The 16,563-nt window shown below is 35.6% G+C and overlaps 1 protein-coding gene across 2 annotated transcripts in view; it reads right to left on the bottom strand.

Annotated features, from left to right (window-relative positions):
• The window catches only part of ADGRL4 (adhesion G protein-coupled receptor L4), a 120,893-nt gene extending 107,686 nt beyond the window's left edge, over positions 1 to 13,207 (bottom strand). For both annotated transcript variants that reach the window (XM_057715333.1, XM_057715341.1), the window contains exons 1-2: positions 13,049 to 13,207; positions 11,543 to 11,692 (exon numbers count right to left, since the gene is read on the bottom strand). In XM_057715333.1, the coding sequence (XP_057571316.1) occupies positions 11,543 to 11,692; positions 13,049 to 13,070 (172 nt within the window). In that variant the 5' untranslated portion in view covers positions 13,071 to 13,207. The remainder of the gene's footprint in view (positions 1 to 11,542; positions 11,693 to 13,048) is intronic.
• Positions 13,208 to 16,563: the final 3,356 nt, after the last annotated feature.

Below are 16,563 nucleotides of genomic sequence, written 5' to 3'. Positions count from 1 at the left end.
CCCCAAATTAATGACATTATAATGTGAAAAATCACTGGCAAATCATGGAATTAAGGTCAAAAGACACATTGACTACCGTGTTTCACCTTTGAGATAAAGTAGGGGAGGAATTTGGGAGAGGTGCAGGCACAGATAATGGAAAAGATCACAAAGGGGTACAATTGGATTATTATAAAAAGGGGGATTGTACTGAGCTGATGAACTTAAGAATGTCTTGATTAATGTAGTCCAGAGGTATCTTCTACTGAAGTGTAAGTAAATTTGAAATTTGTAGTTTCCCTGTTCTGTGTGTGATCATTTTTATAGGAGAGAAAACCCAGGAATAGAGACTTTAGTCTCAGTCTTCCAGTGATTTTTAAGAATTGCTTGCATTACTGACAAATTTACCAGTTTATTGTCATGATGGATTGCTACAAAAGGAGATGAATAAAAGGGGAAAGAAGGTGCAAAGAATTGAGTAGCACAAAGGTTATGGGATATACCAAAGAAGAAAGTATTTTTTGTGGTATAATAGCTCCTTCATACATAGAAGCCTATTCTATTTGTTTTGTTTGGAAAAAAATTTTTGAGAACCTCTTTGAGGGTATCAAGTGGAGTTTTTCCTTCAACCTCTTTTCTCTCCTTAGAAAGTATCTTTTTAGGCCAGTTCTATTTATTCATCTTTGTGTTTGTATTTTTGGCTTTTCTCCAATGACTGGTTATCCTTAAATGACCCTCATGTTTATAACTAAAGAACAATGTTGATTATCACAGGTAGCGTGGCCGAGGTTTTGCTTGCCAGACAATTACAACCTCTTTAGCGCAAGAGTTCTGGGTTTCCTGTATATATGGGTGGGACACAGCAAGTTTTAGGCATTATTCCAGGTAGCACAGGTGGGGAGTGGGCAGAAAGGTGGCATTAATTTTCATCTTGAGTGATGACAGGTGGATGACAAAGTTTCCTTTGAGAGTATTTTCTTGGCTTTATTTGAGAGCAAACACCAATGGGAAATAGGGAGACCAGTCTGTACAGCCTTAGGAAAATGTCCCAACTAATCACCTAGATTTCCACTCCCTTTCTAGGAAGGGAAAAGAATATGACCACCACAGGGAAAAGACACCATCTTCACTGAAGCCTTCTCTGCATACACTGAACTACCCCCATTTGTAGCACTGGATTTTCCTTCGAGAAGTTCACTCTTGATTTATAGACTTCTCATGACCCCTCTCTGATTTCAATGATTTTATTGTCAATTCACTGGGTTTGAAAGAGGTAGATAAAAAGGGATTAAACAATTGTTCCTGGTTTATAAATTTCATCAAGATATTAAAGCTTGTAAATAGCTTTAACTTCTCTGCGCTTATTCCTAAGGTATCATAAATACACACACCACACATTTTTTTTCTTTTTATCAGTTGTTTTGATAACTTAGCTCAAAAAAAAAGCAGAATTGAGGTAGGAGGGGTAGAACCAGAAACAATTCATTTTTTTTCTTAATGAGATTCAATTTCATTATTTGCAGACTTCCTCACATAGAAGTTTGAGGATTATCTGAAGAGACTGTTTGAATGTGCTTTCTCTGGGAAAATTATTTAATCTATAAAATGAGGATAAAAAGACCCCGAATAGCCAAAGCAATCTTGAGAAGCAAAAATGGAGTTGGTGGAACCAGGCTTCCTGACTTCAAACTATACTACAAGGCCATAGTGATCAAGAGAGTATGGTACTGGCACAAAAATAGAAAGGAAGATCAATGGAATAGAATAAAGAACTCAGAAGTAAGCCCAAACACATATGGGCACCTTATCTTTGACAAAGGAGGCACGAATATACAATGGAAAAAAGACAGCCTCTTCAATAAGTGGTGCTGGGAAAATTGGACAGCAACCTGTAAAAGAGTGAAATTAGAACACTTCCTAACACCACACACAAAAGTAAACTCCAAATGGATTAAAGACCTACATGGAAGGCCAGACACTATAAAACTCCTAGAGGAAAACATAGGCAGAACACTCTATGACATATACCAAAGCAAGATCCTTTTTGACCCACCTCCTAGAATCATGGAAATAAAATCAAGAATAAACAAATGGGACCTCATGAAACTTAAAAGCTTTTGCACAGCAAAAGAAACCATAAACAAGACTAAAAGGCAACCCTCAGAATGGGAAAAAATAATTGCCTATGAAACAACGGACAAAGGATTAATCTCCAAAATATACAAGCAGCTCATGAAGCTTAATACCAAAAAAGCAAATAACCCAATCCACAAATGGGCAGAAGACCTCAATAGACATTTCTCCAAAGAAGACATCCAGATGGCCAACAAACACATGAAAAGATGCTCAACATCACTAATCATCAGAGAAATGCAAGTCAAAGCCACAATGAGGTATCACCTCACACCGATCAGAATGGCCATCATCACAAAATCTGGAAACAACAAATGGTGGAGAGGGTGTGGAGAAAAGGGAACTCTCCTGCACTGTTGGTGGGAATGTATGTTGGTACAGCCACTATGGAAAACAATTTGGAGGTTCCTTAAAAAACTACAAATAGAACTACCATATGATCCAGTAATCCCACTACTGGGCATATACCCAAAGAAAACCATAATCCCAAAAGAAACTTGTACCATAATGTTTATTGCAGCACTATTTACAATAGTCAGGACATGGAAGCAACATAAATGCCCATCAACAAATGAATGGATAAAGATGTGGCATATATATACAATGGAATATTACTCAGCTATAAAAAGGGATGAGATGGAGCTATATGTCATGAGGTGGATAGACCTAGAGTCTGTCATACAGAGTGAAGTAAGTCAGAAAGAGAAAGACAAATATTGTATGCTAACTCACATATATGGAATCTAAAAATGGTCCTGATGAACTCAGTGACAAGAACAAGGAAGCAGATACAGAGAATGGACTGGAGAACTCGAGGTATGGGAGGGGGCGGGGGGTGAAGGGGAAGCTGAGACGAAGCGAGAGAGTAGCACAGACATATATATACTACCAACTGTAAAATAGATAGTCAGTGGGAAGTTGTTGTATAACAAAAGGAGTCCAACTCGAGGATGGAAGATGCCTTAGAGGACTGGGGCGGGGATGGTGGGGGGGACTCGAGGTGGGGCAGTCAAGGAAGGGAGGGAATATGGGGATATGTGTATGAAAACAGTTGATTGAATTTGGTGTACCCCCCAAAAATAATAAATAAATAAATAAAATTTAAAAAAAAATGACAAGCAAAGGAAATAAACATTTGGTATTAAAAAAATAAATAAATAAAAAAATGAGGATAATACTAGCTTTTACTTCAGAATTGTTATGAGGATTAAATTTATAAATTCATGTAAAGTGCTTAGGCTAGATGGTAGCTCAGAGAAAGCACTCAAATTAACATCAATATTATTACTGTGCTTTTGGTGAATAAGCTATAAATCTGAAGTTACTTATTTAAGCATTAAAGAGACTAAACAAGGAAGAAGAGAAATAATGGGAAAACAGATAATCAGAAAACTGGTTAATTTGCTTCCAAAATAACTGGGAGTTGGCTATGAAGTACGCTGATGTCCTCCCTATTAAAACTGGAACTGTAGAAAACTAACATTCCAAGAACAAAAGAAACATCATCAATTTTGCAAAATGAAGTTAGCAATCTTAAAATATTGACAAAATGGTAGAACTATAATAAACAAAAGAAAAAAATCGAGACTCAGTGAGTCACATTGTGGTATTAAAGAACAAATTCCTTTGTTCTTCTTTATACCAATATGTTCTTGAAAAGCAACAGAGGTTTAAAATGTATGAAAATTCCATATTTAGAGCACAATTTTCACTTAATTTAAATTTCCTAGTAGTTCCTAAAGTTATGACTGAACCTAAAATATAAGATTGTGGAACTGCCATGTTCACTTTGCATGCAAAAAATGAAAACTAACTCTAGAAAAATGATATCCAATTTTATTGTTATTGATGCTTTATCATCAACAGCACATATTATATGGCATATATATAATATATACATATAATATATAATATATATGATGAAATAGCATTATATATATATATGATGAATCAATGTTTCAGTCTGCAGTAAAAACAATCAATTATAGACTGTACTTGGAAAAAAAATCAGCACTCTGATAATGTCAAATTAGATAGAAAGTCTTATCTAGGATTGATTTAACACAGAAATTTGAATGTCTTTTTGATTACTGATATTAAAACTCAGAAGTTCTGTGTTGATTTTTACTATTTCTGTTTAATTCTGTGCCATTAGTTATCTGATATTACTTTTCTGATTCTAAATATGCAATGAATCCATCTAGATAATACTGATTAAAAAGAAAATTAAAAATAAATGAAACTTCTGCATGAAGAAACATTTTCATGTTTCATTATAGATTAGTCAGGAAAATCCAAAATCATATACGCATATTAAACCTTTCTTTAAGATCTCAGGATACTTCTTAGTTTGTATCTCATTCACTCTCATAATTGTCCTGTGAGATAAACATGAAACAGGATGACTTAGAAAAATGATTCCTGAAACTTAGTCTGTAAAAATGAGATTGTTGTTAGATAAGAGAAGCTTTTAGTTTTAAAACTGTGGAGCTGATCAGCAAAACTCAAATGACACAAGTCCTTTTTTCCTTCTTTTATAAAAATAAAATAGTAGCCTAAAGAAAGTTTTTATAATGGTTTATTCTTTTATTTTTCTCTTTTTATATTGTAAAAGAATTTGTAATCTTATAGAGTGAATTTTTTGAGGAAGTTCTACCTAATTATTGTGCTTGAGTTTGTTCTCTCTATTGTGTAAACCTTCTTGTCAACACATGAAAGAGGTCATATTTCTCGTTACAAGGAATAGAATTTCTGAAACTGGCAAAGGTATTTTATTTATTTGGAGGAAGTTCATAGAAATCATGCATCCTGGAATGTAAGCCTTGGGTTAATTTAGACTATCATTTTTAAATAGGTTACATTTTCCATTCAGCACAAGAAGTCCCAGGGAAAAATGCACCTCACTTCAAAAAATTTTGATACACAGTTATCCACGAGCACATTAGAGGTCATATCTTTTCAAGTTTGTACTAGTATTCATTTTCCTAAGAAATTCCTCTGGGGTATGTAAAAATACACTCGTTTTCCAAAAAAAATTTGCTTCCTCAAGAATTTTTAGTAACATATTACACATGAAGGAAGATGTGGATGTGATGTTATTGAGACACAGATTTTTAAATCTTCAAATATTCCTTAAATATTACTTAAAAACCAGAAGGTACCTCCTTCTATGGACTGGAATAAGAAGGAAAGAGAGAAAGACACAGAGAGGGGCACAGAAAGAAAAAGAAAGAGAGAGACAGAGAGAGAAATGGAAAAATTAAAGGAAATGCTAGCTCTGGCTGCTACTCAATTCTCTACTCCTAAGTTCCAATACCACAAAATGTAATAAATGTAAAAGGATAAGAAAAGTTCTAGATCAACTACCAGGAGAGCTCATGATGCCATATGAGAAATGAAAACAAATATTCAAAAGATACTCATTTGCAGCCGTAAGACAAAAAAGACAAGATTTAGAAGCTGCTGTGAAAACGGCTTCTCTAGAGGGAACTGATCCAGGCAGTTTTGATCCACTCTACCTTCTGGGTATGTAACTCCACGAAGTTAAATATGAGTATGATTTAAAGATAATTTATAAACTTTAACTTTCCTTGTTTTTGTTCCAAACTGTCTCACTCAATAAATAGACTAACTTTGGTAACTAGACTATTTAATTTGCCAGAACATGGCAAAACTAAACTGATGGACCATCTTTTTTTGGTGACAGAAATAGAATGTTGGCATGCTAAATTATTAAGGGTACCATTTTCTAAATTTTCAAAACTATAAAAGATTTAAAAAATGATAGGGACAAAATGAATATTCCAATTGTTGAAGTAAATAAATGGTTTTGCCTTTTTCTCACTCATTTTTAAAGGTAACAATGATGTTTTATCATATAAGAAAATGATTGATCTGTTCCCCAAACTGCACTGATACATTTTATGACATTTTTGTCCTACCTTGTAACATTTATTTTATAAAATATTTGTATTAATGAAAATATTTCTAAGTAAGCTGGTATAAACTTAGAAACTAGTTCAACAGTGTGTAAGGTTTATCTTTGTCACTTTTAGAGCTAGAGGTATTAACAACGTCCTCTGGAATTGGATTCATAAAGAACAGATAATGTTTATGAAATGAATGCATGAAAATAATATACCTAATTTTAAACAAATAACAGAACATAGGCGTCCCAATGAGAATTAACAACTTGAAAGTCGGTATATTTATTCCAGTGACCTCACTATTATATACAATGTCAAAACATTTCAAAACTTAAAAAACTGTCTTTGTTCCATGCTACTCATGAAAAATATTTTACCTTATATTATTTTATAACCACACACCATTTTCTTAAAACCATTTCGGCAATTAACCTTCCACTTTACCTATCAGATTTGGCTAAAAGTTTCTCTTAGCTGTTACTGAAAATTAAATCCACTCTCAAAATCTCACTGCCATTGAGGATAAGAAAAAACCCATATATATATATATATATATATCTCCTATCCTATGCTATCTTATCCTATCCTTTAAAATATATATATTTAAATAATTTATTTAAATTTAATTATATTACACATATAAATTATAAAATAAAAGTTCTAATAAAATTTTGAGCACTGGTTACATCATTTTCATAATTAAACCATCTTACAATGATATTTACTTGAGCGAGAAATGGGTGATACCTATACTAGCATGTTTGTTGTGAAAAATTATTCACATACAGAATGTTATTACACCTCATAAAAGTCAAAAGGTATGTGTATATATATATATAATCATATAGCTTTGACTATATGTATATGTCATTATTAAACATGAAATATCATTGAGATGTGATGCAAAGAAGCGTATACAGGAGTTATTTTTCTGTTCACATTTCTATTGTGGACATTATCATTTCATTAAATATTTACAACTACAGTTATTATTTGTAGGACATAGTTTAGATAGTACATCTAACTGTGTTAACTAATGTGTATATACATGACATACACATTTTGTATGCTTTGCATCTGTTCTGATGACTATCGGTTTGCCCGTTTTGATGAGCATCCTCTTTATTACTAAAGAAAAAATTGTTATGGAAGCAATCACATGTTCCCAGCACTTCTATTTTACCCTGAACAGATTCATGCTAGTGAACTATTTTAATTAATATTTCTCCCACATTCTGCTCTTTAGATAGCTGTTGTGACCCTGTTCTCTTTGCCTTTACTAGCCTCATACTGCTCTCTAGTTTATTATGATGTTCTTCCAGTTGAATTTTATAAGCATACCTATGGTTATTAGATAATAATGAAAAACTACTTTTTAATCATATAGCATGTCTCCCTCAGTCAGGCACCAAGACTTCATTATTTTCTGTAAAGTGCTTGTGATGTTATTCATAATAGGCACGTCTCGAGCTATGAAAAGATTTTTATACGTGCGTACAGGTAGTCAATTACATCCTTCCTGACCCTTCCTCTCCTTACCCGGGGCAATTGTTTTCTCCTACCCATTCTGATTCCATGAAACTTTCAAAAAAAAAAAACAAAAAAACATAAGCCTCACTTAATGGGCTGATATGAGAGTAGGGAGACTATTTTCTCACCCCCAGCCATCCTTATACCCAAACATGCACTGCACTGCATCCTATCCGTGGTTCCTGCTTTTGCTTCTCACAGCTCAGTTTATTCCAGCTCAAGAAATATAGTGTTTTAGGTGTACCCAAAGATTCTTTCGGCTCTTCCAACCTTTGTTCCTTTTTTTTTCCTTAACACTTTTATAATTACCTGGGGGAGGAGGGATCTTTAACTTTCTATATTCGCAACTGCTGTGCACTAGAAGGTAGCCAAAAATGTACTGAGAACCATAAGGAATAGCAATAATAATATATGTTTAAAGAACTAAAATAATCTACATTGTATAGTTAAATATCATCAACAATTTCAAAAGCCTTTAAATGTACCTCAAAATTTCTACACAAGATTTTTCATCTCCTATCTTAAAATACACTTACATATCAGCATAAAGATAAGTGTGTAAATAAATTCCCATCAATACCTCAGTAAAGTGGTAATAAATAAATTCCTATTAAAATGATACTGTTTCAACAATTTGGTTTAAAAATCTATACTACACTAATTATGTCAGGTGACTAGTAATACGCTGACACTTTTGGTAATCTAGAGAAGGCTGAGATTTCAGGGCTTGAGTACTAGCTTTACCACTTTAGCCTTGGGACAGTGGGGAACTCAAGCTTTCAGAGTCTTGCTTCTCTCATATGCAAAAGGTTGAGCGTGGAGCTCGACAGAAGCTTGTTATAACCAGTAATTATACTGTTTATAAGTGAAAGGTAGCATCTGTAGTTTTTATTCCAAAGGCTTGATATCAAGATTAAAGTACACTGGGTAGATGCAGCATAAAGTATAATGAACTGTAAAAATATAAAGTACTACTGTTTTTACAGGTTAGTAAATGGCCTTTTGTGAGTTGACCTTTGCTAATCCATTCTTACTCTACCTAACGGGGTCATCTTTCTAATATACCCAATCTATCATGTAACTCAGCTACTTAATACCTGCCAGAGGCTTTCTTTTGTTAACAAAATAAAGTCCACACCCTTGACATCTTGACTTAAATCCCATTGACCCCTCAACTAAGACACCTGTGATATATATCCAGCATGAAATACTTGGAGCTCCTTGAACAAAACACACATGTTTGACTTCTACGCCTTTGTTACTGCTGATTCCTTTTGCCTGACTTCTCTTTGTCACTTTGTTGATCTTAATAAAACCTATTTATCCTCAATCCTGAATGTAAATGTCACCTCCACTTGGAAAGCTTCCTTGCTGTTGACTGCACATCTCAAATTTATCTCTTTTAATATCTTTTATAACATCGTATCAAATTATTAGCATAGTTCTGTAACTGTCCTCACATATACTAGAAATCAAGGCCAATTTCTTATTGATTATTTTAACCTATGGGCATAGCAGTATCTGTTAAGCAGAGGCCTTATGGTCAAACACAGTGAGTAATAACACAGGCACTGGAATGAGACAGACTTGGGCTCAAATCTTGGCTCCACTACTTATATGTTGTGTCACTTGAGATTTTCACTTAACCTTCTTAAGACTCTATTTCCCTATAGATAAAATGAGAATAAGAATAGATTAAGGTGTTATGCTAATTAATGTCTTGGACTAAGTGGACAGCAGATATGAACTATCCTGATGATGATGATGATGAATGAGCTCAATAAATAGTTGTTCAGTAAAAAGATAATTCAGTGAAATAAACTCACTACTATTGAAACTTGTGTCTATGGGACCATGTAATCCAAATCCAAATAACTTGTTCAAAACTAGCTCTTGGAACAGAATACATCCCGTAAGGTTGGGTTATTATCATGACATTTACTTGGCATGCCTTTGCGGGAGCCAGATTTTATGAAGGTGATGAAGATGGCAATGATGCCAAAAAACAACAATTTTCATTCCTCAAGAAGCAGGCATCCTCTGTAACAACAATTTTGTCCAGTGATTTCTTAGTGACCTACCAACAATCGTAGAGAAGGACAAGGAAAGATGGGGGATCTCTTTAGAGATGAAAAAAGCCAATAAGGTTCTTCAAACCTAAAATATAACCTAGACGAATCAGCAGTTGAAAACATGTTTTAATTCCAAAAATCATGTTAAATATATTTACTGAAAAAGTGTCAACAAGTCTGTTAGTGGATTAATAAAATGTGAAAAAGATTAAAACTGCTGTTTGAACAGTTTTAAGAGGACATTATAAACCTCAGACAGTGAATATTAACACAAGTGAATATGTACCATTCTTTAAATAAGAAGGGAATTCAAGTTAAGAACTTGAAAACAAAACAAAAAAATTCCCATTACAAACAGTGTTCTGTGTGAAAAGAAACTACAGGGCCAAAGTTCTTAAAATATTTTTATTTTTAAGAGAAAATATGTTCTGCCCTTCAGCTGGCTATTGACTTAACAGCAGGGGGAAAAACAACTGCATTGGATAATGGAAGATGTGTTTTTAAAAGAAATCATTAAAAACATGATTATGAACTGGTTGGCTGCTGAAGGTCCAAACTGTGAAAAATTATTGATGTTAATGGTGCTAATCATGACAGTTGAAAAGTATCTAAATAACAAAAAGGCAACACTGCTTATGAAGTACTCTGGTATAATTTGTAATGATTAGTGGAAAAGCACACTAATATATTTGATGCCATATTTTGAAGGTCACTCAACTATCAACTTGCCATAATGTCATTCAATTAAATACACAATAAAAATCTAAGATTATTTATGGAAAGAATTTTGTAGTGCTTGTAGAATAGTAAATTACAAATCCCGGCTGTATGTACAAGTAGAAATGCCTGATCTAATGCACCATTAAGCAACTGTAGCTTTGCTCCACATTTTTTAAACATTAAACTAATTATGATGAGGTCTGGTCTTACTACATACTGCGTATTTAATCTTTTTTAAGAGCCTATCAAGTTGAATCACGAGACACAACTTGTTTATGCTGTAAGCAAACTCACGCAATATTAACAATGTACAATATTCTGGCTTAATTAGAAAAAGTCCATGTTATCTTAAATACATTTAGGAGTGTAATACCACACAGTTCTAATTTGAACTTGTCATTTAATTATATTTTAAAACTAATTTATATAACTTGGAACTTTTTTTTTCTTGCTCTCTCCTACACAGAATGTTGTTCTATTGACCTAATTAAACTAGAGCCCACTAAAAATGAAAGAGAGAATAAAGATTGGGTGAGGCTTGAGGAAAGAAGAGGCATGGTGGTGATGGAGAACACAGACAAGAAATCACTTAAATTTGATTATCTTATAGTGTTCAAGTCAATGGGCTACATTGTACCCTAGAAGGAACTTTCCAGGCATTCTTGCTTTGGGCTCCAGCTTAAAGTTACATACAAGGGATCTACTTTTTCAGAAAAGAGTATATTTCAAAATTTTCTTTCTCTCGCTCTCTCTCCAGGGTATATATCCAGGGGATGCAGGAGAAAACCTCGAATCTCTGGATGGTATTCTCAAATTTAGACAGGCAAGTACTAAGGAAGGTATCTGAGGGTAACACATACGGGTATAGCCTGGACGTCATGAATTCTCTGTTCTTTTGTTCTGAAGCTATTGACTCTGCTCTCTGCAACCTAGTTTTCCAGCTTAAGTTCAAAGGCAGTCTTTATTCAAAATAAGATACATGTGGAGTCATCAAGAACCCATAATCAAGTATAAGTTTTGACCTGGGAAGTTTAAATTTATTCTTTAGTTAATTAAGCTTTTTTATCAATAGCATGAAATCAAACAGCATAAAGACAACTTAATTTCTGGATAAGAAAAAGGCAATCATATCAGAATTTAATCTTACATTATACTCCAAAAGAGGTAATAAAGATCGTTTACCTTCACAAATTGTGACACCATTTCCTGAAAATCCAATGTTGCAATAACAGCCTTCAGCTCCATTCCGTATTTCACATTTTGCATTTGGGAGACAAGGTGTCCTGGTACAATTTTGAGTGTAGCAACAATTCAGCAAAGTGGAAATACCCACTAAAGAAAATAGAAAATATACCTTTTCAAAAAGAGAAAGAAAAACCTTCTCCTTTTGTTGAGTTAGACGACATACACATTACCATCCTTCTTTCTTTCCATTTAGATAAACGCGTTATGAGAACTTCCCAAAGGAGAATTTAGGTAAATAACACAAGCAAGTGAGTAGAAAATGTAACGCTTTTCTTCAGTCTCAATGTTTATCAAGTAAACCTCAACCAAGCTAAAATGTAGTATACAACCTGACTTTATGAAGAAAACAGCATCCTTACATCACTGGACACTTCACCTTGAGGTGAGATACTTTTAAAGGTTAGCTGCATGACTATAAAGCAATATCCCTCTCCTGGAAATGATTCTGTGCAGAAAGAAATCAAGGTGAACTGAATATTTGTGTCTTTTCAAAGTCAAACCTGTGTTATTTTAAGATGAAGAGCAACGTATCATACCATCCAGGAGGACAAATGCAATTATTGTTTTTTATTTTTTTTTGGTGTTCTAATGATCCTTTAAATTCTGCCTTTTCCATAATAAAGTTTCTTTTACATTTTCTCCCATTAGAGGGAAAAAAAAATCAGCTCAACATACTGGTCAAAGATTGATCTTCCAGAAATGGGACACCAGACAAACGCGACCAGTAACATGCAGCAGGAGAGAGAACAAGCCTTTCCTTCAGAGTTTTTGAAAACAAAGTTGGCACTGGTATTTTGTGGGCTGTTAGGAAAAGATAAGAAAAAGCGTAGGATGTTCCTTTTTCATTGTTGTCTTAGGCCTTCTCAAGACAAGCCTGCTTGAGATGGACAGTTAGGAATCATGCAAGTCGTGACTCTGAAAACAGTCATCCGAGATAAATTGTCCTTATCTGGTAACAAGAGATTCTAAAACATTCAATTCTAAATCCCAGCCTCACACTGGGCTGTATATACTGTCTAAACCAGAATTAATTCGGCTTCAAAGATGTGATTTATTATCTTTCTGCACAGTATCATCATAATGGTATTTTAAAGGAACCCAAAGTCTGGGCCAGTCGGTCCCCTTGAAAGGCCAGGGAACCTCCCACGAGTGTTAATGCTTCGGATTTCCCCAATTTCTTGGGGGATGATCAGAAGAAAGGTCAAAGTCTGGGACTTTGGGGACTTTGTCAGCAGGAATAAAAAGATGCCCTAGTCCCTGGATACTGAATATCGAACTCCAGAGTTGAAAGGCCAAGGAGAAAAACATCCTGAGAAGGACTGTGTCAATTCCCCCTGGAGTCTTGGCCAAATGCACTTGGCACGTGAGTTCCACTATGGAAATATCCTGTTCCCTACAGGTGCTGGCCGGGGCAGCCCGCGCGACCAGGGCGCGGGCACTCACCTAGGAGCGGGAGGAGTCTCATTGGCGGCGCAGCGGTGGTGGCGGCGGCGGTGGCGCGGGCGGAGCGGCGGGGCGAGCGGGCCGTGTACCTGGGACGCGGCGGGGAGGGCGCGCCAGGCTCCCGGCTCCGGCCCCGTGACGCGCCCGCTTCCTCCCGCCACTTTCCGGCCTCTTTTGTGTGAGTGCGTGCGTCCAGCGCTGAGTCTGCAGGCCACGTCCGGCCCCGGCCCCCACGCCACCCTGACCTCATCCCCGGCCTCGGAGCTGCCAGCCCGCCGCGCTCCGCCGACCCCGCGGGGGGATTTTGCCCCCATCCCAGGCGCAGCGCTCAGGATGTCACCCTCAAAGCCAGTGCGCTCCAGAGCCCCGTGGAGAGTCCCTCCAGAGAGAACTTCCAGAATTGTCTAGGTCTCAGGGGTCCTTCCTACAACCTCAATTCCGGGACACAGTTTTTGTTTTTGTTTTTTTTACCCCCTTCAGGAACACATTTCCCTAAAGAACTATGAGCCCAGAAGGAGGCTGGAAACTTGGCTCCAAACAACAGGGCCTTGGTTTCCAGCACTGAGTCTGCACCTTGTGGGGACGCAGGGTTCCAGAGTGTAAAATAAAGATACTCTATCTTGCCTACAGGTTAGGACTGTGTCTAAAATGACTAAGTAAAAAACAAGCAAACAAAAACAGCCGAGTGTCAAGAATTAAATGGCTCTGAAGTACAAAATGCTGTTTTCCACTTTCAACTAAAATTTACCCCTCTCCTCAGCACCGCCCTCCCCCTGCATCATATATAGCTTTCCTTTCATGTTACTATACATGAGTTGATTACATAGATACGGATCATTCAAGTTGAAACATGGAAACAATTTTAGTGTAAAAATTAAAAATAACTGGCAGGCAAGGATGATCTATAAGACAAAGCAGATCAGTGGTTACTTGAGGTTGGAATGGGGAGAGGGGATTGACTGCAGACAGGCACAGAGGGAGACGTGGGGTAATGAGAATACTCTGCATTTTGATTGGGATGGTGGTTACCTAAATGCATGCATTTGTCAGAACTCATCTCTTAAAATTGTGCATTTTATCGCATGTAAATTATACCTCAATAAAGTTGATTTAAAGAAAAGAAATGACTGATGTTTGTGTCACTGACACAAGTCATTTCATCTTTGAACAGTTGGGCACACCTTTGTCACATTTCATATGCATTCTGTTTAATTGAACAAACATCTGCTAAGAATCTAAATACTTTGTACAGAGAGTACCCTCACAAAGATGAACCACCCATGGCCCTTGAACTCCGAAAAGGTTATAAACTAGTGGGGCAACAACTAATACTAGTCACAATATCACAAGTCACAATGATAAGAGTACTTATGTATAGACATATTTCCTTGGCTCTCTAGTACATTTTTCTGGGTTCTTTCTAGCTTAATTTAATTCCTACAGAAAGCTCCTGAGTGTGGTCCCACAATAAATGAGAGAAGTGAGGAACAGAGGTGTTGTATGATTTGCTCCGAGTCACACAGCTAGTCTAGGTGACTGGTTTGATTCAAACCCAGGCTATTTTGCTTCTGATCTGGTGCTCTCAGTCACCCTGCTATATTCCTTCTATAGTGGTACCACTCTGAGAAGGGTATTGCAAAAACGAGTAGTCGTCTGTTATTGCTACTCAGGGAGTCTGGAGAGGTGATTTAAATGCCCTAAATACCATGAAAAATAAGTTTTAGACTTTATTCTTCTGTTAATTGGTTTTCTTTTAAGATTCCTTTCCTTTCCTTTTTTTTTTTAAGCTAGACAGTGATTCAGTGAATAAAACTGTCTGGTAGCAGTCTGAATGAGGGATGTTATGGAGACATCAAAGGCAGGGAAGCAGAATAGTCTAGGAAATAGATTACAAATGCCTGAACCAGGATAGGAATATTGGGATGGGGAAGATAGGGACAGACTGAAGAAAGGATTAGATAAAGAAAATTGACATCTGGTTGACTTGCCAAGGTTGAAGGATAGGTTTAAAACAGAGTGTGAAGATTTTCTAGTTGTGTGAGCAGAAGATTGTAACCACTCACAAAAAGAGGAAAGATAGGATGAAGAGTGGCTTTGAAGGGGAAAAAGTATTAATAACAAGCCCAGTTTTATAATATAAAATTCGAGGTGTTCTGATGACCTGACTCCATTTATGGAAGCTAGTTTTTCCAAAGTCCTTGTATTGTACTTATATGAAGTCATTGAGAACACTCATCATACAAAAGACCTAAATGTAGAAATATATTATTTCCTGAGACAAGTTATAAACTGAAACACAGTACCTATTTTTAAAATCACTATCATAAAATAGCTTACTCCGTAGATCAGCCACACATGCTTAGTCTTGACTTTTATACTAAAGATATTAGAAGACAGCCAATTTAGAAAAGTATTATTTTTCACTACGCATTGCTTAAAAATTAACAAAAATGAACTAAAATCAATTTTAAAATATTTTCCAAGCTTTCCTTTTGCATGTGTGTTCTTATTTAAAAGTAAAAGTTTATTTTCATATTTTTATCAAGAAAATACAGGACAGTAAAATGTAAGCATGAAGTGTTTAATGATGCTTATAGTTTTAAGATTGTTCTTTGTAAAAATCAAAATTACTTAACTTGTTACTTGAAGAAGTCTATTTTCATAAGGAATAAATATAATAACTGAATAATTTTGGATACGTTGTCTTTATACTAACGAAAAAAGTATAGAATTGTCATTCCAAATATTTTAATTGTGAGAGAAAAGTATATTTTAATGAAGTATCCTCAAAGAAATATAGAACTTTAAGTTTAAACTTATATCAACAATCTTCATTTGGGTACCATTGAGACATGTCTAGTCTTTTGAAGATATAACAATCCTTTAGAGCTTGATTTTGGCCTAAATGTAACACGTGGAAGTAAAATCATTTTAAGCTGCCTACCTAATTGTGGTTTTAATACACTAGTATAAACATTCATCCTGCAATGTGAGATCTTATCAAATCCATGATTAGTTCTATCTTGGGTCTGTCTGTAAGGTGCCAAATTAAACAGGATTTCCTTGAAAGGTTCTTGGTCAGGTTGAAGTTTGCTATGAAAAGTATTTACTGTGAAGACCTGGGTTTAGCTCTAATTTTTATCATGAATATATTCTTTAGCCTCTTTAGGGACCAATTTATCCATTGTAACATGGAAATAACAACGCCTGCCTTAGTAGATCACAGTGGATTGTTAAGGTCATTAACATACATCTCAGAACTATTGGGTATTTAATAGCTTTAATATGTAAAGCATCAAATACAGGAAATTAGTACACAATTGAAACTTAGGCCTTATCCATGGGTATATTTATGGTGCCCACAGAGACTGGCGTGAGAAACACAGGCAGCTTCTGGACCCCCTTCATGAGGCCTCTGTGAGACTGAGTTCTCCCCTGAGGGTTGGTAGTGTGACTGACTTGTAAGTGTTTGGCCTGCTCTGTGACCCTATCTCTGAATATCATCATTAGTCACA

This window comes from Hippopotamus amphibius, chromosome 1 (assembly GCF_030028045.1).
Source record: "Hippopotamus amphibius kiboko isolate mHipAmp2 chromosome 1, mHipAmp2.hap2, whole genome shotgun sequence".
In the NCBI taxonomy this organism is placed as follows: domain Eukaryota; kingdom Metazoa; phylum Chordata; class Mammalia; order Artiodactyla; family Hippopotamidae; genus Hippopotamus; species Hippopotamus amphibius.
The sequence above is the reverse complement of the archived record's forward strand: the minus strand, read 5'-3'. Positions and strand labels throughout refer to the sequence as shown.